This window comes from Lipomyces doorenjongii (genome assembly GCF_038497915.1).
Source record: "Lipomyces doorenjongii strain NRRL Y-27504 unplaced genomic scaffold V1508scaffold_30, whole genome shotgun sequence".
NCBI lineage: Eukaryota > Fungi > Ascomycota > Lipomycetes > Lipomycetales > Lipomycetaceae > Lipomyces > Lipomyces doorenjongii.
The window spans coordinates 131,589-153,939 of record NW_027118097.1 but is presented as its reverse complement, the minus strand read 5'-3'; the positions used below and the strand labels follow the sequence as shown (position 1 = coordinate 153,939).

General features: G+C 48.5%; 10 protein-coding genes across 10 annotated transcripts; 6 read left to right on the top strand and 4 right to left on the bottom strand.

Moving 5' to 3' along the window:
• The first annotated feature begins 89 nt into the window (after positions 1 to 89).
• V1508DRAFT_418957 (ribosomal protein S5 domain 2-type protein) lies at positions 90 to 2,041 on the top strand. Its single transcript, XM_066940527.1, has 3 exons — positions 90 to 324; positions 384 to 1,380; positions 1,436 to 2,041. The coding sequence occupies exons 1-3, from the start codon at positions 247 to 249 to the stop codon at positions 1,678 to 1,680; spliced, it is 1,320 nt and encodes a 439-aa protein (XP_066795366.1). The 5' UTR covers positions 90 to 246; the 3' UTR covers positions 1,681 to 2,041.
• V1508DRAFT_418952 (Tricarboxylate/iron carrier) lies at positions 1,960 to 3,611 on the bottom strand. The gene is made up of 4 exons (XM_066940526.1): positions 3,096 to 3,611; positions 2,903 to 3,036; positions 2,757 to 2,851; positions 1,960 to 2,709 (listed from the first exon to the last, which is right to left on the bottom strand). Exons 1-4 carry the CDS (start codon positions 3,197 to 3,199, stop codon positions 2,062 to 2,064), a joined length of 981 nt encoding a protein of 326 aa, XP_066795365.1. The 5' UTR covers positions 3,200 to 3,611; the 3' UTR covers positions 1,960 to 2,061.
• Positions 3,612 to 3,775: 164 nt separating this feature from the next.
• On the top strand, positions 3,776 to 4,926 carry V1508DRAFT_355639 (uncharacterized protein; the record flags this gene model as incomplete). Its single annotated transcript, XM_066936964.1, has 5 exons — positions 3,776 to 3,996; positions 4,051 to 4,155; positions 4,207 to 4,482; positions 4,532 to 4,594; positions 4,647 to 4,926. The coding sequence occupies 5 exons, from the start codon at positions 3,776 to 3,778 to the stop codon at positions 4,924 to 4,926; spliced, it is 945 nt and encodes a 314-aa protein (XP_066795364.1).
• Positions 4,927 to 4,960: 34 nt separating this feature from the next.
• V1508DRAFT_387474 (uncharacterized protein) lies at positions 4,961 to 7,986 on the bottom strand. The gene is made up of 2 exons (XM_066937849.1): positions 7,755 to 7,986; positions 4,961 to 7,675 (listed from the first exon to the last, which is right to left on the bottom strand). The coding sequence occupies exons 1-2, from the start codon at positions 7,889 to 7,891 to the stop codon at positions 5,104 to 5,106; spliced, it is 2,709 nt and encodes a 902-aa protein (XP_066795363.1). The 5' UTR covers positions 7,892 to 7,986; the 3' UTR covers positions 4,961 to 5,103.
• A 73-nt stretch (positions 7,987 to 8,059) lies between these two features.
• V1508DRAFT_158561 (uncharacterized protein) lies at positions 8,060 to 9,460 on the bottom strand. Its single transcript, XM_066936063.1, has 2 exons — positions 8,995 to 9,460; positions 8,060 to 8,935 (listed from the first exon to the last, which is right to left on the bottom strand). Exons 1-2 carry the CDS (start codon positions 9,277 to 9,279, stop codon positions 8,387 to 8,389), a joined length of 834 nt encoding a protein of 277 aa, XP_066795362.1. The 5' UTR covers positions 9,280 to 9,460; the 3' UTR covers positions 8,060 to 8,386.
• Positions 9,461 to 9,812: 352 nt separating this feature from the next.
• Positions 9,813 to 11,444, top strand: V1508DRAFT_387470 (uncharacterized protein). Its single transcript, XM_066937848.1, has 3 exons — positions 9,813 to 10,312; positions 10,369 to 10,633; positions 10,686 to 11,444. Exons 1-3 carry the CDS (start codon positions 10,275 to 10,277, stop codon positions 11,181 to 11,183), a joined length of 801 nt encoding a protein of 266 aa, XP_066795361.1. The 5' UTR covers positions 9,813 to 10,274; the 3' UTR covers positions 11,184 to 11,444.
• Positions 11,445 to 11,846: 402 nt separating this feature from the next.
• On the top strand, positions 11,847 to 14,609 carry V1508DRAFT_387467 (glycosyl transferase family 64 domain-containing protein). Its single transcript, XM_066937847.1, has 2 exons — positions 11,847 to 12,506; positions 12,568 to 14,609. The coding sequence occupies exons 1-2, from the start codon at positions 12,237 to 12,239 to the stop codon at positions 14,278 to 14,280; spliced, it is 1,983 nt and encodes a 660-aa protein (XP_066795360.1). The 5' UTR covers positions 11,847 to 12,236; the 3' UTR covers positions 14,281 to 14,609.
• Positions 14,610 to 15,222: 613 nt separating this feature from the next.
• Positions 15,223 to 16,096, top strand: V1508DRAFT_355730 (uncharacterized protein; the record flags this gene model as incomplete). The annotated part of the gene is made up of 3 exons (XM_066936968.1): positions 15,223 to 15,276; positions 15,351 to 15,611; positions 15,665 to 16,096. The coding sequence occupies 3 exons, from the start codon at positions 15,223 to 15,225 to the stop codon at positions 16,094 to 16,096; spliced, it is 747 nt and encodes a 248-aa protein (XP_066795359.1).
• Positions 16,097 to 17,364: 1,268 nt separating this feature from the next.
• Positions 17,365 to 18,055, top strand: V1508DRAFT_355736 (uncharacterized protein; the record flags this gene model as incomplete). Its single annotated transcript, XM_066936969.1, has 2 exons — positions 17,365 to 17,464; positions 17,631 to 18,055. 2 exons carry the CDS (start codon positions 17,365 to 17,367, stop codon positions 18,053 to 18,055), a joined length of 525 nt encoding a protein of 174 aa, XP_066795358.1.
• A 194-nt stretch (positions 18,056 to 18,249) lies between these two features.
• Positions 18,250 to 22,063, bottom strand: V1508DRAFT_387462 (uncharacterized protein). The gene is made up of 2 exons (XM_066937846.1): positions 21,324 to 22,063; positions 18,250 to 21,271 (listed from the first exon to the last, which is right to left on the bottom strand). Exons 1-2 carry the CDS (start codon positions 21,906 to 21,908, stop codon positions 18,530 to 18,532), a joined length of 3,327 nt encoding a protein of 1,108 aa, XP_066795357.1. The 5' UTR covers positions 21,909 to 22,063; the 3' UTR covers positions 18,250 to 18,529.
• Positions 22,064 to 22,351: the final 288 nt, after the last annotated feature.

Sequence of the window (22,351 nt, the reverse complement as noted above, 5' to 3'; positions counted from 1 at the left end):
CAAACCTGCGGCTAGTTTGAGATGTCGTTGATCTAAATGCGCCTATTGTTCGGCCGCCGGGTTACACCATATATTCACACGCGCCCCAGACGATGTAGAACGTGTCCGCAAACGCTCAATCCTACTCTTTACTCATAGTCTCTGCCGTGCTCGTGCTCCTTACAAAATCGCTCGTTTCGAGTCATTTCTTAGTCACAATTGTTTCTATTGCGTCCGTGTATATTACTTTAGGTCAGCGCGAGCGGAATGGTGTCCGCGCCCTTTCTCGTCTCAGCGCCGGGCAAGGTCATCTTGTTCGGAGAACATGCCGCTGTCTACGGCAAGGTGAACGACACGACGCTACTTATAACCATAAGCAAAACCATACTAATACTTCATTTTAGCCTGCCATTGCCGCTGCCGTGTCGTTGCGATCGTACCTCTTGACAACTAAGCACGCAACGGAATTTTCAGACGTTGTTACATTAGAGTTCCCAGATGTCAAACTCCAATATTCGTGGAAGATACATTCACTGCCGTGGAATGTTGTACCTAAGTGGTCAATGGACACAGTTCGGCCTCCGTCGGAGTTGAATACTGTGTTGATGGACGCGCTAGAGCAGAGTCTTGTAGCGGTCCTCAATCCTCTTCAGAGGTCTGCGGCACTTGCATTCTTGTACCTCTACCTCTGCCTCTGCCGCCCGGACATGCCTGGTATGACGTTTTCTGTTCGGTCAACACTACCAATTGGCGCTGGCCTTGGTTCCTCAGCTTCGGTCTCGGTCTGTGTTGCGGCAGCCTTGTGTCTCCTCTCGGGTGAAGTCTCGCCCCCTGAGACGAAAGGCGATGACGATAGCGACTTCAATGCCACCAACTACGCCAGTATCGAGCTGATTGACGCCTGGGCATTCTTGGGCGAACGATGCATGCATGGTAACCCTTCCGGAATTGATAACGCGGTCGCTAGTCACGGTGGCGCGGTCATGTTCCAGCGAATGACCAAAGGCAACCCCAACGTGCGAGAATCCATGCGCAATTTCCCGCCCTTGAAGTTGCTTCTTATTGACTCGCGACAGCCCCGACGAACTGCTGTTCAGGTCGCGAATGTGGCTACACTACTTCAGAATTATCCGCTTGTAACGGAGCCGATTTTGAATGGTATTCAAGCTTTGACTACCGAGGCATATAAGCTTCTACTGATGCCAAAGGAAAAGTGCGATGATGTGTGGGAGGAGCGGTTGCGTGAGCTTGTCCGTGTAAATCATGGAATGTTGGTTGCTTTAGGTGTGAGTCATCCGAAGTTGGAAGCGATTAGAATGGCGGCCGACGAGCTCGAGATTGGAGAGACCAAGCTCACTGGTGCTGGTGGCGGTGGTTGTGCCATCACGTTAGTTAAAAGAGGTGAGGCATTCATTGTAACCGACGAGTGCAGTGAACTATATTGACTGAGAAGTAGACGTTGAAGAGTCCAGAATACTCGAATTAAAAGCGCGACTCGAAGGTCACGGCTTTGAGGTTTTTGAAACTAGCCTTGGAGGTTTTGGAGCTGGCTGTCTTTTGCCAACAAAGTCGGATGCGGCAGAGTGGGAAGAATGGGAAGAGAAACTGTTTTCCTTGCATCATCTGCTAGGTCTGGGTGATCGGGAAGATATTCAGAAAACGGTTGGAGTAGGTTCGATTGACGGTTGGGCGTTTTGGTAGACCATAGTTAATATTATTAAACGAGGACTTGATTTATTGTACGAATCTTGAGCCGCTGTATCTTGAGAGCATAAAATGTGGTGTTTGCTTTTTAATTTAGCATTAGTTTGTAATTGCTAATCATATGCACTCACTCCGCGTGATCACGTATAGTGAGTTTAGCTTGTATTTTTAGCTTTGTGGAAGTAGCTATTGTATTGCTTTTCTGTAGTTTGTATTAAATGTGGGGAGAGGGGAGCATTTGATGTACTTGCCATCAGCAAAATTTGATAACGACTGTTACACGAAGTCCCGAAGGCGCAGCCTAGCTAGACATATATTTTTATTCTATACAACGGCTACTAGCAGTACAAATATATACACATCTGTATTTCTATGTTCTTATATGCCTCTATTAAATTGCACCTTCGTAATGGGTTTGCCTTCTTTATTCTTCAAACTCCAAAACCTCTTTTCCAGTCTCGTAACATCAACAGTCCGACGCTGAGGGAACACTCCAAGCGCAAACGGCAACGCGACAAACGATGTCGCGAGAATCAAGCCCAAATTAGTGACCGTCTCAATTGGCTTCGTCATCTTGAATTTGCGCTGCAATCGGACTAGTATAAGCGGGGGGATTACCATAATTGGCGACGCGTTCAAAACGCGGGAAATGGCGGTCTCGCCGACGGCGAACGTTGCCGCTTTCTTGGAGGTACCAACGACTTCGCCCGAGTCTGAGTCAAAAACAGAAATACCTTTCCGGATTTCTTCGCCACGCATTAGGAAGACGTTGACTACGCCTGCCGACACGACAGCCGCGAAAGGGACGAGACGACCTAGGATTAGTCGTGAGTTCGCTGATAGCGATTTTAGGCGGGGCACAAGCGAATTGAGTCCAAGGGCAACTGAACACGAAGCGGTGACTGCCATTGCGTACGACGTAGCGAGTTGTTGGGTGGTCAATGGGTGAGACTTGTTACTGTTCGCGGTATTGATGGCGACATTTAGCGACTGATTGGTGATCTGCCAGAAGAGCGTGCCAAATGCCTAATTCACCGTTAAATCGATTTCAAACTTCACTGGATGTAACTTACGCCCATATTCGGCGTCAGCATTCCCACCGTAACGACAAGATTAGAGAGCACATATGATGACATTCGAAATGGAAGAAATACAGGTTCACCGGTATCTATAGCCTACGTCAGTATCTTACACAGCATGAACATCAGCCAGAGCGCACCAGGATGTATAGTTGAGTCAAGGATCTTCTTAGAAGTCCACAATTGCGGAGTCATGTCCATGATTTTGCCATTCTTGTAATCGGAAACCAAAGCTTTTGCTTCTTCTAATTTCTTTTTCGTAATCAATAGCATTCTTAGCACAATGTTAGTCATTGGGTACTCAATTTCTCCATTGACGTCGGGTATACTCACCGAGGATCCGACACATCGGCGCTGTGCTTCACACGTCCCCAGTAAGACGATAAGTCATATCGTGACTCGGGAAGGTCGCGTGGCCCAGGGATTGCCGAGGCCATGACGTTATATTCGTCGATTGTAGAAATATTCAATTTTGGATATAAACTGTAAATATCTGCCCTATTATAGGGGCACCGCAGATATGACTCGAGTTTATCGAGAGCACGAGTGAGACTGCCTAACAAACCGCAATTAGCCGCAATTGCTGACCACCGAGTGCTTAGAATTAGTTGAGCGCAATATTTACAGGAATAATCCGTCCGCCACGATTTGTCGTCGGTAAAGAGCGCCTCTTTGAGGCGAGTATCCCCACAATTCGCAGAGTGCACCTTTCGTCGACAAGAATTAATTCACAAGCTTCGGCCCGCCTGCATGCTATCACATAATTTGTTTGATATGTGGCCGTGCCAGCTAAACCTTAAAAGTGGATGAGTTTGTGGCTTGTAGAGGGCATTGTCCCGTGAACAATTCTACCTATCCTTCAGAATCAGGAACAGGCATGTGCGAGTCTTGTTCGATGATATAGTAATGATCGTAGGATCCTATATATAGTTTTGCTTGACATATTTTGCTTCTCTTAGCCTTCATTTATCATCTAGCTAGCAAGCTATTGTCCACAGTACTGTTGAGCAATCATGCCATTGGCCTACATATCAGACTACTCATGGGAAGACATTCTACCCATCCCACAACACGACGGCGGGGAAAACCCACTCGCGCCCATTGCGTACCAGGATGATTACAAAACAGCAACTGGGTACTTACGTGCCGTTATGAGTGTCGAAGAGGTTTCAGACCGCGCGCTGCAGTTAACATCGGACTTGATCTTTATGAATCCGGCACATTATTCTGTCTGGTGAGTTGCGTGAGCGAATGAGTGCTGATGGAGTAAGAGCTGACAGATGAACAGGGCTTATAGAGCGCGGTTATTATTTGCGCTAAAGAAGGATTTGGAACAGGAATTGATATGGATTGAAGAAGTCGGCCAGCAATTCCCCAAGAACTACCAAATATGGTAAGCGGATCAGTCTGCGCTTCCCATCATCAATATCACTCATTACTATAGGAATCACCGCGAGGTGATCGTTGACAAATACGACAATCCCATTCGAGAACTCCCGTTTATTGAAGTAATGCTGGAACTGGATTCCAAGAATTACCATGTTTGGTCGTATAGGCAATGGTTGGTCCGGAGGTTTGATTTGTGGGTCACGGAGTTGCCCTATACTCATCGCATGATTGAAAATGATGTCCGGAATAATTCGGCTTGGAATCATAGGTTTTTCACGGTGTTTGGGAAGGGCGTGGATGTTGCCCAGTCTGTAATTGACGACGAGATAGAGTAAGTAATATTACTAGCTAAAAAAAGCAACGTGCTAATTGGATTGTAGTTACGCAAAGAGGGCAATATTGAAAGCACCACAAAACGCAAGCGCGTGGAATTATCTTCTCGGGTAGGTCCAATATATGTCACGTCATAACTGGATCCTGACGCTCTATATGTAGCGTCCTCAAGCGCGCTCAACGACCCATATCAGAGATTGAAGAGTTCTGCAACGACCTAGCAGCAGTCACAACGACTGAGCAATCAGTGAACGTCGATATCGATCGAGTAGCATCCACGCGAGCACTTGAGGTCTTGGCAGATATCTACGCGAGCCGAAGTGAAGTCGAAAAGGCTGGCCAAGCATGGACACTGCTTGCCGAGAAATATGATCCTATCCGCGAAAACTACTGGAAATTCAAAAAATCGCAGGCAAGTCAGCGTTTCACGGCTACAGCATAAGTAATATGCTGTTCTGGTCTGAAGCCAAAATATGGTACCATTGTGCATTTTAACTATGAGTACATATAATTACAAAAATTCCTTTTAACGAGCGTTAAAGATCATTTTTGTCGGTCGTCAAACTATTCGAAAGCATATCATCTCATACCACAGCAAGCGATAAACAAAATTTTAAATTCACGCGTTCTTTCGCTCCTGCAATATATCCTTCAATTTCTCCGCGTCGGCCTTTGTCTTGACTTTAAGCAAGTATGTGACGCCTTTACCACCCTCAATGAAATCTAATATCCGCACACTCGTATCGGTAGCCGAGTACTCGACATTCTTCCGCAACCCAATATTCAAAATCACACGACCCGATCCATCCGCTCGAACTAATATGCGCGTCTTGGTCGTCTTCTGGTGCGTCAAAACTCTATATGGACCCAACCCAATCGTCACGAACCCATCCTGAATATCCGTCTTCTTACCATCCTTTGCCTCAGCTTTTTGCTCAGCAGCGGTCTTGAACTGGAATACCTTCGTCCTACCTTCTAGTACGACGTCTTCTTCCTCTTCGCCGGGGCCCTTTTCAGCGGAAAGGTTGATCTGCTTCTCTGGAGGCGCGGCATCTCCGTCTTCGGCACCGGCGGCTTCACCGCCTGATGACTCGCCAGGAGTGACTTCCTTGCTAGCCTCTCCCAACGATGTCACAGGACCAGGCTTGGTAGCCGTACTCGACGGTGACGTCGACCCGAACGAGAACCCTACCGCAGGCTTGAATGCACTGGCCCCTCCAAACGAGAACCCACTATTTCCAGAAGCGGATCCATTTAACGACGGAAGCGTGCTTGAAGTAAACGGCGAGCTTGTAGATGTCGATCCTAGCGGATTATTAAAGCTTAATGCGGGAAAGGAAGAAGCTGGTTTAGCACCCGAGTTTTCATCGGAAGCTTTCGCCTTGTCATCTTGCCCAAACTTGATGCCTTTATCTGGAGTCCATGTGTTATTCACAAATGGCGACGACGACGCTGAAGTTGCACCAAAGTTGAACACAGGCGTGCTTCCAGCTGTGCTGGTAGGCTTTTCAGTCTGGAACAACGATAATGGCGGCTTCGGTGTTTCCATCTCGGTCGACGTCGTCGAATCAGCCGCTGGCTTTGATGGAGTCGCTAATGGAGTATTGACACTTGCCGGGGCCGGGACGTTGAACTTAAACGGACTAGACTGCGACTCGGTCGTGGACTTGAACGTGAAGGGGCTCAAGCCGGTTGACGTTTTGTTTGATCCTAGACTAGAAATTTTCAATGGGCTGCCAGTATTTGTATTGATATCGGATGGAGGCGGCGTGGTTGACTTTGATTTTGAGCCTTCAGATTCGGTACTTGCTCCGAATGCTGAGCCTGTACCAAAGGAGAACGGGGTCGAAGTGAACGACGACGCACCAAAGCTAAATGCAGGTTTCTTGGCTTCTTCGGGTTCTTTGGTTGGCGACGCAGCAGTTTCTGGAGTGATCGAAGGAGAAGACGCCGAACTCGAGAGCCCAAACGAGAACGCAGACACAGTGCTTGCCGGCTTCGATACTGCGCGCCTCTCTGGCGCCGTTGCTGCAAACTTGAATGGACCGCTCATCTTGGCTGTAGTCGAGGAAGTGAATGTGAACGACGGGCCATTAAGATTAGATTTTACCGAGTCAGTCGAAGATTTAAACTGAAATGGTGAGTCGGCTGAACTCGAAAGATCTTGTTTGACGACGAATGATGGGCCTTGAATCGGGACCGAATCGGAATGGTCAGAATCAGAATCATCTCTGGGCTCTTCTTCCTTTTGCGATGCCTTTGCTGCCTCCGTCATTGGAGTATCGCCATTCTTTGCAGTAGCTGCAGCAGCATCCGTCGCAGGCTTGCCAAAGGAGAATGCCGGTGCAGTTGCTGAAAGCTGAAGCGACGGCGTCGAAGGCTTACTCTCGCTCGGCTTGCCCTTAGGGTTCAATTCCGGTGTTGAAGTGGCTGGTTTCGCAAACGACGCCGGGGCAGCTGTCGCAGGTTTGCCAAACGAGAATCCAGCACTACTCGGCGTCGTTGGGTTCGTTGAGATAGCTGTCATCGTCATCGTTGCCGGTTCGTCTTCCTTTAACCCAGCAAACTCGGCTTGCGCTTTCGCAGCTTCTTTAGTTTCTTTGTCAATTCGTTCGAAATACGTTATGTATGCCTTGCACAATGCTGTGAGATCGCCCAGCTCGTCCTTATCCAATCCGGTAGTAATACTGCAACTGAACTTTTCATTGAGAGCACGAATTTTCAAGAATTTGACGTATTCGGTGGAAGAGAATGGTTTGTCCGATCCATTAGAAGGTGCGCTCGCTGGAGCAGTGGCTGTTGGTTGAGGGGCCGGGGCTGGTGTAGTAGGACCGAAGTTGAACGACGGCCGCGACTCAGTTGTGGGTGTAGACGCATTTTTTGAGGCATTGAAGCTAATTGATGGTGGCTGCGATCCAAAGTTGAATCCTGTACTTGCCGCGGGAGTAGCAGCCGACGTTGAAATCGCAGTCGTGGGAGTGGTGGTCTTGGGAGTTTGTGAGAGAAATCCAAATGGATTCGAAGACCCACCTACGGGCGATGGCGTAGATACAGAATCGAGGTTCTGGGCAGGCTTGGAATTTGTGTCTATAGGCGACGCAGACGGGAGTGATCCGAAGGGATTTCCACTAGCCGGCGAACCTACGCCTGCACCAATGCCGTTTATCTTGCGTGATCGCGGTTGCAAAATTCTGTAGAATAGACAAGTTAGCATCTTTGCGAAACGGTCTGCGTAGTACCGTCCAATATTATTGACAATAAAATGCTTACTTTCTTCCAGCCAAAACTTGCGGACTAGCCTCAATAGTTACATCAGGTGGTCCATGGCGGTCATCGCCGGAATCATCGTCACCGTCGTCATGGTAGGTGTCCTTAGTAATCTGATTCGTCGGTCGTCGTTTAGACATCTTGTAAGAACAGCCAGTACAAAACAAACGATTTGCAAGTCGGCCGTGTTACGCTTGCGATCGTGCGTAGTGACTGTCGCGATTCTGGATGGTGCTCTTTTTTGGCATATTTAGATTGTGGACATTTTTGCTAGGCTCAGCAACTCGCCTCACGAGATGGCCCTTACCCTATAACCTTATATAGGCTAACCATTGAAGCTTACATATTGATTTGCTTTGGTTATTGCCCAAATTTTTAGCATTGTTCAAATTCCATCATTTCCTCGCCACAAATTTATGGCCAGTCTTCAGCATAGCGATTGCAGTGGAGGCATATGCCATTGAATCCAGAGCATTGGCGTGTCACAGTTCCTAGCCATCATAATCATATTCTTCACATCATGCTTACATATATATACTGCTTTGAAGCTATGCAAAAAGTAAACAATTAAAGACGGATAAGTTATACAACATTACAATTCTCTCGTGATACCTTATACTGTGATATGCACGGACCTAAGGAGCGCAGTAGCCACCGTCAACAATGATGTCGGCACCCGTAGTGTAAGTGCTAGCATCGCTGGCAAGGTAGAGGTAAGCGCCGACGAGTTCTTTAGTGGAGCCCTCACGGCCCATAGGGATTAATTTCCACCACTTCTCCTTAGTCTCTGTTGGAACGAAATTTGAAATCTCTGTGAGCATGTAGCCCGGAGAGACAGTGTTGACCCGGCCGAAACCGGCCCACTCGACAGCAAGTGATCGCGAGAAGTGCAGGACGCCGGCTTTGGCTGCGTTGTAGCAGGCCTGCATCTGGGGAATGTTGACGATGTGGCCGCTCATACTTGCAGTGAAGATCAAAGAGCCATGACCCTGCTTCTTAAAGATCTGACCGGTGTATTTGGCAGTGTAGTAGGCTCCGTTGAGATCAATGTTGATGACTTTGTCCCAGTGTTCGTCACCTTCGACATCGACCATGGGACCGGCAGTCCAGGGGATACCAGCATTGGCGACCTGGATATCCAGACCCCCGAAGTCCTCGTAGATCTGCTTAATAGTGGCCTCAACCTTGAACCTGCCAGTCAGTATGGGATGTAATATGCCGGAAGAACGCGCAGTGAACATACCGCTTTGCTGTCCGTGACAGCGCATTTGTAGGCCTTGCATTTAACTCCACAGTCTTTTGCGATCTTCTCGGCCTTCTCAATCGCGGAAGGGTTGCCATTATACCAGATTGCGACGTCGGCGCCAGCTTGGGCAAAGGCGTACGCAACGTCATAACCGATTCCGGAGGACGAGCCAGTAACAGAGGCGACTTTGCCTTTGAGGGAAAAGAGGTCGAGAACATGCTCAGCAAGATTTGGCTGGGGGGCGGGCAGGGGCCCAAGGCCGGTAGCGTGAGTGTAGGCCATTCTGAAAGTAATAGAGGATAATGTTGCGAAGATGTGAGATAGTCCGGCTGGAGGGAGACGTCAATATATATGTATGTGGAAAGTGGGCTGGAGGGGTAGCTCGAAAGAGCAGCTACCAGCTATCCATGGAACTCGACCCGGTGTGCCCCTGGCGCGTGTCGATAATTAACGGCCTCGGCGGTGGGATGGACCGGCCCGCGAACAGGACCCGACTAATCGTGTCAAGGTCGCACAACCGAATCTGGCAATGAGTCCGCATCTGCCCCATCGGATTCGAACCCCATAGCACGAATACCGTTCTGCGAGGCGCAAATTCTATAAGTTATACCATTGCCATTGAATGCGCTCGAAACGACCCTGATTTTATTTTGAGGCCCGTCGTCGTGTGGACGTCGCTCGAACAGCAATCCTATCAGCCCTACGACGTAACCCAAACCCAACTGATTCTCCTGCGGGTTTGCTTGCCCTGGCACTAGTCGGTTGCGACCGGCAAACAGTGGTCGGGATTTCGAACTTGAACGTTAGCCAATCTGTCTCATTCGTTCTCATTGTTAGGTCGTCGGTGGCGGAGTAGGAATAAGACGGGATGGCGTGGTGAACACTGCCGATCGCCGGCTAAACGCGGCACCTTCCTGGTTCGGTTCGTCAGTCATTTCTTCCAATATTTTCCATTTCATTTTCTCACTGGCAAAATTCTGGTCTTGGATTTAGATAAATAGTCAGGCAACACGATTCAAAGTGTCATGCAGTCCTCGACTACGTATTGTCTTCTGAATACCTCTGACTGATCGGCGTTCGCCTGGTAAATGTAGTTTTTTTCAGGGGGCCCGCCGGGACATTTGCCTTCCTCGGCGGTCGTCGGTCCGGGCCAGTGCATGCAACCCCGCATTGATATGTATCATTCGCATTGACAACTTCTGACTGCTCACGATCTTGATGCTAATAAGTTAATTGAACTGCATAATTATTGCAATACCAAGAATTCACCGACGACAATGAAAATCGATGGTCGCACATTCATAGTGTCCGGCGGGTGGGGAGAATCAGTCTAATCTTCATACATTGCGATCTGACCAAATATTTTTACAGTGCGTCAGGTCTTGGATTACGGACAACACAGGAGCTGACGTCGTATGGTGGATACATCGCGATCGTCGACCGGGATGAAGAGGCAGGGGAACGCGTGATGTCGCAGATATTCCCGTACTCTAAGTTGGTTAGATTCTTTAGGGCTGATGTCACTGATGCTGAACATCTCGAGAAGGCTGTCGACGCAGTGGTAGCTTGGACGAAGGAAACAGGAAAGCAGTTGGGTGGTGTCGTGAGTGCTGCAGGCATTGTATGGGGTGCGAAGGTGATTCGACTATTACGTACATGATGTCTTTGCTTTCACTAAATCTTGCAAGATTCTCGATCGATCCGGTAAGCCGTCTTCCTTGTCGGCATTTAAAACAGTCATGGAAGTAAATGTGATCGGGACATACTCTCTATGCTCTCTCGTGGCATCACGCTTGGCCGCAGAGCCACTAGATGAGTTGAACGAAGATGGAGAACGGGGCGTCATTGTACTTGTATCCTCCGTCTCGGCTCTCGAGGGACAAACTGGCCAAGTAGCATATGGTGGCTCGAAAGGCGCTGTTGCGAGTATGACACTACCAATGGCGCGTGACTTAGCTCAGTGGGGTATTCGCGTCGTGGCCCTCGCGCCCGGAGTTTTCGACACCGCAATGACGACACCAATGCCCAAGAAGACAAAAGACAAGTTGATCGCCATGCTGGAGTTTCCCCGGCGTTTTGGCAGGGCGGACGAGTTTGCGAGGATGGTGAGCAGCGTGATTCAAAATGTGATTATTAATGGCGCCATTATTCGTCTGGACGGCGCGTCGAGAATGGGGAAATTATGATCTGTAGGTCTTGTGTTTAATACCTTGAATGACCGGATTATACATACTGGCATTTCCAATATTGAAGATGTCGACATGGCGGCAAGTAATATATAACATTTACCTCAGGGGCATGTGACAAAGTGACAAATGGGTCAAACACTGATGAGATAGACGAAGAATTTGACTAATACAAGCGTGAACGTCGGGGGACCCAAAAGCAATATATAGCTTAATAAATGCCAGTATGCATGCTAAAGAATGTAATATATCATGGAATCCAATGTATTTGTTACTCAACATTCGGTATATGATCAGTCCCCGGACATCTGCGCCGCAGCCGCGGAGCCACACTCCAAATAATATTAATGCCTGATCTGATCTACGAGTTTCGGGATATTTCATCGTCTTTCGTAGTAGTATGTATGAATGTGCCTCTCACCAATTTGCATTATAGATTTACTGCCCTGAGTTCGCAACCATTATCAACGCTGATACTCACGGCTGCACAATATGAGTAGCCGCCCCGCAGAGCCAAAGCGAAACGAAATCGTAAATCTGTAGCCGTCATAGCCGTCATGCCTCTAGCTCACCCATGCAGTCAATCACGCGAACATGCTCTAATCCATTGTTTAGCACGGTGGCTCTCTAGCTCTGTCTCTCTCGCTTTTGACGGTACCATACGCTGAGGTCTTATGGACGTCTTACAGGTTAGGGTTGCGGTAGACCTTCCACTGTCTGCATCTTCTTCTCCTCGCAATTATCATTAGAGGTCTGCTCAACAAACAGGATACCCACTCATTCCCCCAGAGCAGCAATTAAATTAGGAAGGTCAGCCAGATCGTCCCGGATCCCAGCAGCAAGGCAATTTGGGTGTTCCATGGGCCCCGTGTGCATGTTAGATCACAGTGTGGAGTACATGCCAAAACAATTCAATCACGCCTTGTCAGACTTTGTTGCCGGATTCACAATTGTCGGGATCAGCGTGACGCGACGCAACAGTGCGTCTAGATATTCCCATCTTTCCCCTCTATCACGACGTGCGCTGTAACGGACTAGCACACTGCGCAAACAATGGCGATAACCTCTTCCCGACAGCCTTCTTGGAAGAGGGCGCTGCGGCCGCGGCTGGTCCTGCTTGTGTTCGTCAACGTCTTGACCATACTTGCGTTTCTGGCATGGCGAGAGCGGTATGTGACCAAGGAATCGCTCTTGCAGATGATGGATGAGCGGTTGAAGGCAGTGTTTAGTCCAGATCGTGAGGTGTCTACTGCGGCCGATTCGGTGCCGAGTAATTTCACAGGGAGGGCCACGTTTGCGTCTATGATATGTATGGAAGGCGACGTAAGTGTTCTGGTTATGGAAATAGTGGTATATAAGCTTGCCTGCTGATCCTGTTGGCTAGTTCATTCCAGTACGCACACTAGTGCATTCACTGCAGCAGACGGAGACGAATGCGGATATTGTCGTAGTCGTCATGATGCCACTTGACGATGAGAAGAGAGATCAGCTGACCAAATTGGGAGCCAAGTTGGTCGATACAGAGCCCATCAAAGTCGAAATAGACGAGTCCCAAACCTCGGCCGCGGAGAAACAACTTGAGAAGGAAGCCACCGACAAAGACAAATCGGAAGATCCAAAGAGACGGCGCATGTGTAGGAGCAACGCCATCCAAGCTTGGAGATTAACGCAATGGGATAGAGTACTGTATATGCATCCAGAAATGCTTGCAGTAGGCAACATTGACGACGTGTTCCAGGAGCCACCTTTCACAGCAACATTGGAACTGGGTGGCATCGTCGACGACTCAATTATGCTCGTGGAGCCAAATATGGACATATACTCGGAGTTGAAAAGAGCTATGATCAACACAGCGCATTTGCCTCATGACGTTGGGTTTTTGAATTATTTCTTCAAGGATATACATCCATTGAATCCAGTATATAACGTCAAAGCGAAATATCAAGCTCTCGATTACAGCAGGTATGTCTTTGGTAACGCTCGCGTTTTCAATTATGAAGGTACCATGAAGCCATGGAATTTCTGGTACCAGGGCCCGAAGAACTGGCGTCAATCCTTCCACGAAGATATGATCTATCAATGGCGGAAAGCCGACTATTCGGCTCGAGAAAAGCTGGGACTGGACAAAGACCTTCTTGAATGGCGACCCAAACGTGGATCAAAAGAGGTGTGCGAAGATTACCTTGCCCACAAGCTGGATATTCCTGAGAAGATCATGGACAAATACAGTGTTTTACTCGCCACGCACTCCCTTCGACGCCAGGCCACCCTACCCTTTGTCATCAAGCAGTTCCTGATGTCCCCAAAGGTCGACAAGATATTTGTGATCTGGCACGACAAGAATCAGCCTGTCTCGAAAAACATCCGCGATCTTGTAAACGAGGCACAGGGTTCCGTGATCATACTGAATCAGACCGTTGACTCGTTAAATAATCGATTCAACCCCGTTAAGGAATTACGTACAGCTGCTGTTCTCATCTCCGACGACGACGTGTGGACGCCGATAGATGATATCGACATGGCGTTTGAGTCCTGGCAGCGCCAACCCGACTCGCTCGTCGGTTTCGCTCCTCGTGTTGATTGCTATGATCCCAGCTCTGAAACAATCAAGTACTGCTGGCCGTTCCGTATGAAGCCGCCACGATATTCGATCATGCTGACAAAACTCATGTTCATGGACTCGAACTTTCTGTTCTTGTGGCGTTGCGGATTGCCGGACAATATTCTGAAATACGTGGACGACCTCGTCAACTGCGAAGACATTGCGATGAACTTTCTCATCTCTGGTGTCACAAGCCGACCACCGTTCCACATCATGTCGGAGGAGGTCTACGATTTTGGTCTCGACGGCGGGATCTCGTCGAACCCTGCACACTTTAAAGTCCGGGGAAAGTGCGTGCAGGAGATTACGGACTTGTTTGGTCGGAATACATTGTTGAGTGTGCAGGGCAGTGTGCATCGGTACTCGGAGACGGACTTTAAGTCAACTACTTGGGAAGATTTTTTGAATGTGCTGAAGGAGAAGGAAGCTAACGGCGAGCAGTTAGAAGTTGTCGACGTAATGTCGCCAGAAGATATTGTGCAAAATGATATTTAATTTGGTATTCGTAGGGCGAATGGACGCTGTCTTGAGTATAAGATTAAACTTAGTTTGGTTTGCATGCATTATTTAGAGTCGACTTCATGGTGGCATTTTTAACGGAATTATTTGGATTTTACTGTGTGTGGACTTGATAAACATGGACTGTTTCGTTTAGATTCATTGTAGGTGTACCGCTTTTGTGCAACGTTTAATCAATCGCCCGTTTTGTGTGTGTGGCTCGTGGGCGCTAGTTCTGAGAATAACATGTATCTGATATCGTGTATGTATGTAGACATGTTGTTTTTGTACAGTGATAATATGCCTCTAAAGTGATGAATCGACTATTAAATCTCATCCTTTTATCTCACCCATAGGGTGTGGAATATTGAGTACGACACGCCAGTGTGTTCATATGTACGAGATGCCTATTTGGTGTCGTCAATCCGTTCGTCACGAACGTCATGATCAACAGTTCTTGATCGGCCACAGACTGCCAGACTTATGCAAATATTGCACACTTGCAACTCATCGCTTTAGTCACAGAATCAACATTTCCTCCAATTCGCAGCTCAATTTCTAATATTTACCAATATCACGTGTTCGAATATCTCATATCTAACCAAATCGGCCCTGCCCCCTGCCGCAAACTGGTTTCCCACCGTTCTGGCGTATGCAGCATCGTTGCCATCTTCGTCAACCTAAATTGCCATATACGTACGTCACATCGACTCCCGTACCGTGCCGTCGTTCACGATTCCAACTGAAATCTTGTTCGGATAGATTTATTTTAAATATTTGTTTGCATGACTAACCCTGTGTTTCAGCCGTCATTGTAGACTCTACGGTCGGTCAGAATCACAATCTCTCCTGCGTCAAATCTACCACACTCCTACACCATAGCTTCTATTGCTTTTAGCCAGTGGCTTACACGTCGGCATTACTAAGTATTTTAACAGAATGGTTTTCTCCAAGACCAGGATGGTGGTTAGGAAATCGTTGCCCTTGATCAAGGTTTGTATATATGTGTAGATCAAATGCGCGATATAATAGCTACTGAATCTGAGCTAATGATGATTTTTAACCAGAGATTACGAAGAGATAGTAAAGCGGAGTCCGCCCGGCCAAGTCGCCAAAGCGATGATGTCAATGAAGGACATATTGCTGACGTTGCATCAGTGCAGAACGATGCCGCTACTGATGCAACTAGTGAAGCGATGCCATCCACATGCTGTTTGGATGATGAGCAAGTCGATCGTACTGCCACTGTTATGCAGGACGACATGATCGAGTACATCTTTGACGAACTGGAGATTCAAGCGGTAGAGACAGAGGCTGGCGAAACTCTAGTAAGTCTAGCCATGCTACGAGGGCTCCTAGCACATGATTAACGCACTATCAGGATGAAATAATGCCAGACTCTGCAAATCCGCAAACGGCAGACACAACTTACCAACCACAGATCTCATCTGACATCTCACTCGACTCACCAGGCGACATTGACGCGTTCTTTAGCCCACGTTTGATTTATCCAGTTCTCATAGTGGGCGCCCTGACGGCTCTCGCGCTCGTGATCTCCGGCGTGTATCTATTTTCTTCGATTGAAACACGAATGCATGCTCCTGTGATTCGGTTGTACAATGACAATATCCATTTAGGTATTCGTGGGTTGGTCGGCGGGAATGCAAAGATCGATTATATATCCACTGGATTTTTCTGTTTGGTGTTTTATGGCACGTTGCTGTGGTTTGCAATTATGACTCATCGCGAGGTAGTGGGACGGCGTGCGGGAGACAGCGTTACTGTGGAAAGCGCGACATTGGGAAATGGCTGATTAGATTTCCTCTACTTTTGTCTGTCATCGTTCGTATAGAATATTGCGCCGGGCGAACTTATTATTATCTGCATTTTTAGTATACGGCGTTACTGGCGCAGAAAATCCTGGAGTATCGGTGGTTTTATTTTAATGATAGGATGTTCCAATATATTTACGTATTGCCTTCAGGATGCCATAATACAATCCAGAATACGTTCGGTACCCTTACTTGAGGATGCACCCCTGACACCCCTGAAACGTTATTTGTGTTGAACAGGCAAAGACGGATGAATGTGACTAGAGTGTTCTTTTATGGAGATATTTCTTTCGAATTCTGAATGATCAGTTACTTTATTCTATTGGGTCGCTGTCAATTGTAGAAACGAAATTGTCATGTGGTTACATACTAGTTAAACCGCGTTGTTGGCCCTTCAAATTTACTGCATAGCAAACAGAACGCTCAAACGACTTCAGGAGAGTTAATATAGAATACACGACGATATTGGAATTGATATGTGTTGGCGATGGTACGTCGGGTCGGGATTATCTTAAGCCGACCGATAAATATTTCCTGCTTTGCTAAGCTGTAGCGGCTTTTTCCAGTGCGTTCGATGCGTCAACCTATTTGATACTTTCATTCAATGTATTTCGAGAACCGCGGCAACTTGGTTCCCTTTCACTTCATACGCGCCCCTGTCCAAGCTGAACACGTGCGTGCCATCAACGTACGAAACTTCATAGAAATTCAGTATAAGTCGCGAGATAGACTAATTAGATTGTTTGAATCAGCTAGGTTATGAATTGGCCTAGTTTCCACAAACTGACCCATTCGAATCCTCTAGCAGTCTAACTAGATGTAGCGTCTGCATTGCTACATGATATTCTTACGACTGCAAGCTACTGTAGCATTGTTCTCGCGGCAGGTTGTTTTGGATGCTTGAGTAACAATTGTAACAGAAATCGTGTTATTTGTCAGCCTATATATGCCTCAAATCAATAGGAATATAGGTGACACGTAAACGAGGTATTAAAGCTTACGTATGCCCTCGAAATCTTAAATGAAACCAGCGATGAATTTTATGTCCCAACCACCGGTTCACGGTTTCGCATTTCGCCGCCATCTCCTGAACCCTGAACCAATTACTAACACCTCATACGTCACAAAATGTTTGTTCCGGGCAGACGCGCCTCGTCGTATTCCTTCTTCCAACCACACAAGCCTATGCACCTTGCTGTATCATCACAATTTTCTGAGCTCGTATTTGATTTTCAATCTCCCAAAATTAATGAGAGACGTGGGAATGGATTACATAAGTACGGCGTCATGGCTGATGTTTTTGGTGGTGTTTATAGTAATGGGCTTATACGCAACAAGGAAGAGATGGGGTATGTACTATTTTGCTATGACTATGTGCTATTTTCTTTTCCTATGACTCTAGTGAGGTTTCTTGGAGAGAGCTATTACTTGGTGACAAAGTTGCAGATCGTGGAATGGGATCTGTAATTTTACAAGTTGGCGAAGGAAGTCGGACATGGACTAATGTGATCCCAGAACCATTAGCAAGAGAACACATACCGATCTACAACCGCCTCGTACCACTGACAACGCACTTACGAGGCCGCGCAGGGGCAGGGTATCTACCAGGTAACGCCACTACCGGCGTGCTCCCCCTCGGCACGCTGCTGCCCATCAGCAGCCAGCCACCGTCCTCATTCTCGCAAGCACCAGGCACGTTCCAGCAGGACGCAGCGTCAGGGTTGACTTCGGACACGTTTGATTTGCGTTCAAATCTGGCGAACGGGGATGGACGGGGCGGATTATCGGACGATTCGAAGGCGGAGATTCAAGGGATTATGAGGGAAATGCATGTTGGGTTCGATGAGGCGAGGGCACTATATACGCGCCGGGCCATGGAGCGGAACGGGATCGGCGCTGATGGACTGCCGAGGGACCCTCGGGCCGTTTTCTTTAGTTAGGTCGATGAGCGAGAGAATTCTAGGAATAGCTCAGAGCTGTGGAAAAAGAAGTGATGTTTGCATTGATAGAGTTATGATTTCGGTTATCGTATAAGGTTATATGTTTGGCCCGACGGGATAAGTGTTGAATTGGAGTTATCGCTTTTGTTACTTGGGAGAGTATTTTGGATTACGAGTCATCGTGTACGACATTGTATCAATAAAACTGTTAATTGTCTAATTATACGAGTATGAGGATGCCGCCACTATGACGGTTATGCGCACACTATAGACAGCTATATAAATTAAAGCGCGCAAATGACGGAAATGAAGAAGCGCATACATAAATGTCTAAACCAAACATTTAACAAAACCAGATGCAAGATGCAACAAGCAGAACCCGATGTACTCCACCGATAACCATAAACAAACCATACTTTTGTCCGCCCATACGCAACAAAACGTATTCATAATAAACATTAATGCCAATAGTATTTACTTCACGACACTTCCACCCGCGCTGATTTTCCGACCAATTCGACCGGCACCACGCAGACGTTCCCAAGCTTTCCGAGCTTTCTCCTGTTCTTCAGTTTCCTCTTCGTCGACATATGCCAACGTAGCAGACGACGCGCCGCTCCCACGTTTCAACCACTTATCCAAGCGTGCGTAAACGCGCTCCCATTCGTTTTCGAGCACCTTCAACGTCTCGGCGGCCTTCTTGTGCGCCTCGACTTTATCTTTCAACTCTGGGAACTTATCCCGCGCCTCCTTGTCGGACGACGCCGTCGACGAAGTACTTCGTTGCTGCTCTCTCAACACAGCAATCTCCATCTCCGATTTTACGCACAAGTCTCGTATTCTCTGCAATTGCTTCGCTTGGTCTATTTTCGGACGCGAAATGTAGCGGATGACGGTATTTCCCGACTCGACGATCGAGTTTACAATAGCAGTGAAGCCTTGTAAATTGATTTCGTTGTCGTCGAGGCGGATACGGCGGATTGTGCGGTTGCGAGTGAGTGCCTGCGCAATCAACATCGCGCCGTCGACCGAGAGCTCGTTGCCTTCAATGTAAAGCTCACGGAGGGAGCTATTTTCGGACAAGCGTTCTAGTGCACGACCGATGCCGTGACCGATCCGAGCGACTTGCAGCTTCGAGGTTTCGCCAGTGAGGTTCAACGATATCAGACTCGTATTACGCGCAAACACGTTTCCGAGCAATTTGCACGCATGCGCAGACGCGTCCGCGTCGGGGATTAAAAGGAGAGACAAATCCAAATGGGTGATATTGCACTCTGGACTGGCCAGTACGATGAAAAAATCACATAGGAACTGCTCTTTGTGGAACTCGATTCGCGGCATGGAAATTCGACGGATGTTCGTGCCGAGCTTAGTGATGGACGAGAGAAATACGTCGAATCCTGCAGTGCAGATCGGGTTGTCGCCAATGTAGACGGTCAAGTCTGGGTGCTGTTTCGCGGGAGATTTGCCCATTGCGGATAGCAGTTCGCCGACATCGCCACCGGTGAGGCCACACGACTGGATTGAGAACTGGACGAGACTAGCGGAGCGGGAGGTTGAAAGGTACTCACAGAGGTGCTTAACCGAGATTCGACGTAGTCGAGTGCCGTCAAGGACAAGTCGTTGCAGTCGCATGTTGGACAACGTGTCGACTGACAATAGCGGAAGATCTTCTGATGTTATAGCAAGCATTCGCATGTACAGATGACGCATGTATTGGAACCGGTACAGGCTCTCGTTCAGTGAATACACCGATATCCGGCCGGGGTTCTCTGAAATATCCAGTCCTTCAAGCGTACTCTCGTGGACTTCGAGCGCTTGCAGCAACAACGTCAATTCTCGCTCGTACAACCCACAATGCGCGATCTCAATATTTCGCAAATGGGCAGCTCGTGAACTGGCTACGTCGACCAAAAAGTCAAAGTCGTACAAGTCGATCTGGATATTTGAAAACACAAACGAATCGACGTTCGAAGTAGCACGCTTGGCGACGTGCATGAGCGCGTCAATAACGCCGGACGCGCGTTCGTTCATATCCTGGCCGTACTTTGGCAGGCGAACGCAGCCATTGAGATCCAACATTCGTAAGGCGGTACTGCACAGCATGAGGAGTTGCATCTCGAGTTTGAGTGTCGGCAGAGCTTTCATGAATTTCGAAATACGCCGGCTGTTCGCAGTCCGCGTCTGGTCTAGTTCGATGGGCGCGTAGTGATCGGCCACGTCCTGCAAGCTTGCCAGAGATATGCCGGCGAAGGAAATGCCGCCAAAAGCTTCGTTCCATCTTAACGCACGCATCACACAGAGCAACTCCAGGACGCTGTATGACATCTGCGCTAGTCCAGCGCTTTTCCTGGGAGGCAGTAGTCGGAATACTAGACCATTATCTCCGTCCCAAACAACGTCGTATGCGATATTCTTAAGCGCGTTGGGTATTCCATATGCGACACAGTAAGCGGCAAGTGTCATGTTGAATCCATTGACGCCGTACACATGATCGTCGTCTTTTAACTCCGGATCAGGATCGGGTATGGGCACGAGCGGCTCGTCTTGCACGTACTCCGGGACGTCCATTGTGAGCGGATATTCAGTCCAGCACGGCCTTAAATGCTCTAGAGATGATCGGACGGATTGTATGATATCTTTTGCGGCGCACGACGCGAGCTCGAGTGAGCGAACGGGAGTTAATGGGGTGCGAAATGAGAGATAAAGAGTCGAATCGCGAGGAGACATTGCGAGATGCACAAGCGCGACGATACCGTGGGACGAGAGTGGTGTGAATTGGGACTGCAGCTCGCCATGGGGAGACGAGAACGTTGACGGCTTAGAGTCTACGGCGAGTAAATGGACCGCGTAGTGGCCAATGACGAGGATCGCGTGAGTTGTGGCATTCGCAATTTTTGTCAGATCGTCGTACGAAGTAGCGCCTTTTGGAGACGATTTGTTCTGTGCATGCTGCTGGATGACTATGCGGTATGCCTTGAAGGCTGGTTCGTAGTAATCTTTCCGCGTACGGAGATATGCACGTAGACTGTCGAGCGTGCCGGGGGAAATTGTGTGCGCGACAGTCCTTTTTGGAACTGACGAGTAGAGTCTGTGAAGCCAGAGCTCAGTCTCGGCCCGGGTCGCGAATTGCAGGATCGTGGATCGCGGGCTGCAATGCTCGTCAAGGAAGGCAACTTCGATGTGCATGTGGCCGACTTCGAATAATGCAGTTACCTGTATCGATGAATTAGTACGCGGCATGCCGTTTGAAAAGTCAATGACATACTCTATCGAGCTTGCAGATTGTGTTCTCGAGAGGCGATGTTGAAGCCGCTGAATCGGCGACAGTGTTGGTGGACGACAAGGACGACGCATTCGACGAATGGCGTTGGATCGAATTGAGAGATGGGAACATGTCAGCGGCTTTTGACTTGTTTTTGAAGCGCAAGAGCTCGTTCCGCGTCAAAACGACGAAGTCCTTTTTCTTTCCCCGCAGGAGTCCCGTGCTCGCGATAACCTCACCGGCGTGGACCAAGTTCGACGACGACGACGATCGTGAGTGGGAGCTGACACTCGGGTTCGGGGTGGCGCATTTGAGAGAGCCGGAGTCGCTTGGGAAGGTCGTGGTTGCGCTGGTCGTTACGAGTGGCATGGTAGACGCTCGCTGATGAACCGAGCGCGATTCGAGACCGGTACTACCGACAGAAGACGAGGCTGATGTGGGGTCGTTCGATACCGCTGACGAGTTGGAAGACGAACGGGTATGACCTTTTTTTACTATGTAAACCGCAGGAGTCGTGCTTGCTGATGTTGTCGAGACGGAAGACGCCTGGGAGGAGTTGCGTGTGTGGCCGCGCGTAAAAGGCGGCATCGTTTAGTGGCGGGTAGTGGCGATTAGATCAGTAACGCCTGGCAGAACACGGCGGGCACGATCTAGGCGGAATGCCCACTGCAGACAGAAAGCTGAGAAGCCGAGAAGCCGAGAGTGAATACAACTACTTCAGGAGGCAGGGGCGAGATAGGTTGTTGACGCGACCAGAGTTTGGGCTGGTGTTGCAGCCGCCTTGCCCAACGAGCCGCAGCAATCCTTCGTTGCCCTCCACGAATGACAAATTTACAATACACTAGCAATTGCCGACTAACGGAGACAGCCGGACGAACAGTGGAGCTGATCGTTGCTTAATTATCCTGCAGGGGGGGGGAACAGTTTGCACAATTGTAAGACTGAAACGTTAGTAGCGTTTATCGGTGCCGTTTTCCGTTCTGATGCAAAAATGGACGCGTAGATTACTGCGTGGACTCCTCTCTCAGACC

Excerpts from the sequence above, each read along its gene's own strand:
- V1508DRAFT_158561 (XM_066936063.1), bottom strand. The coding sequence starts at position 9,279 with ATGGCCTACACTCACGCTACCGGCCTTGGGCCCCTGCCCGCCCCCCAG. Across the intron at positions 8,936-8,994 it reads CTGTCACGGACAGCAAAGCG|GTTGAGGCCACTATTAAGCA; the intron begins GTATGTTCACTG and ends GGCAGGTTCAAG.
- V1508DRAFT_387467 (XM_066937847.1), top strand. The coding sequence starts at position 12,237 with ATGGCGATAACCTCTTCCCGACAGCCTTCTTGGAAGAGGGCGCTGCGG. Across the intron at positions 12,507-12,567 it reads TGATATGTATGGAAGGCGAC|TTCATTCCAGTACGCACACT; the intron begins GTAAGTGTTCTG and ends CCTGTTGGCTAG.
- V1508DRAFT_418952 (XM_066940526.1), bottom strand. The coding sequence starts at position 3,199 with ATGGCCTCGGCAATCCCTGGGCCACGCGACCTTCCCGAGTCACGATAT. Across the intron at positions 2,852-2,902 it reads TGACTCAACTATACATCCTG|ATACCGGTGAACCTGTATTT; the intron begins GTGCGCTCTGGC and ends CGTAGGCTATAG. Across the intron at positions 2,710-2,756 it reads TGCTGACGCCGAATATGGGC|GCATTTGGCACGCTCTTCTG; the intron begins GTAAGTTACATC and ends ACGGTGAATTAG.
- V1508DRAFT_387462 (XM_066937846.1), bottom strand. The coding sequence starts at position 21,908 with ATGCCGCCTTTTACGCGCGGCCACACACGCAACTCCTCCCAGGCGTCT. Across the intron at positions 21,272-21,323 it reads CAATCTGCAAGCTCGATAGA|GTAACTGCATTATTCGAAGT; the intron begins GTATGTCATTGA and ends TCATCGATACAG.
- V1508DRAFT_418957 (XM_066940527.1), top strand. The coding sequence starts at position 247 with ATGGTGTCCGCGCCCTTTCTCGTCTCAGCGCCGGGCAAGGTCATCTTG. Across the intron at positions 325-383 it reads ATGCCGCTGTCTACGGCAAG|CCTGCCATTGCCGCTGCCGT; the intron begins GTGAACGACACG and ends ACTTCATTTTAG. Across the intron at positions 1,381-1,435 it reads CATCACGTTAGTTAAAAGAG|ACGTTGAAGAGTCCAGAATA; the intron begins GTGAGGCATTCA and ends ACTGAGAAGTAG.
- V1508DRAFT_387470 (XM_066937848.1), top strand. The coding sequence starts at position 10,275 with ATGAAAATCGATGGTCGCACATTCATAGTGTCCGGCGG. Across the intron at positions 10,313-10,368 it reads ACATTCATAGTGTCCGGCGG|TGCGTCAGGTCTTGGATTAC; the intron begins GTGGGGAGAATC and ends ATATTTTTACAG. Across the intron at positions 10,634-10,685 it reads GCATTGTATGGGGTGCGAAG|ATTCTCGATCGATCCGGTAA; the intron begins GTGATTCGACTA and ends AAATCTTGCAAG.
- V1508DRAFT_387474 (XM_066937849.1), bottom strand. The coding sequence starts at position 7,891 with ATGTCTAAACGACGACCGACGAATCAGATTACTAAGGACACCTACCAT. Across the intron at positions 7,676-7,754 it reads CAAGTTTTGGCTGGAAGAAA|AATTTTGCAACCGCGATCAC; the intron begins GTAAGCATTTTA and ends TCTATTCTACAG.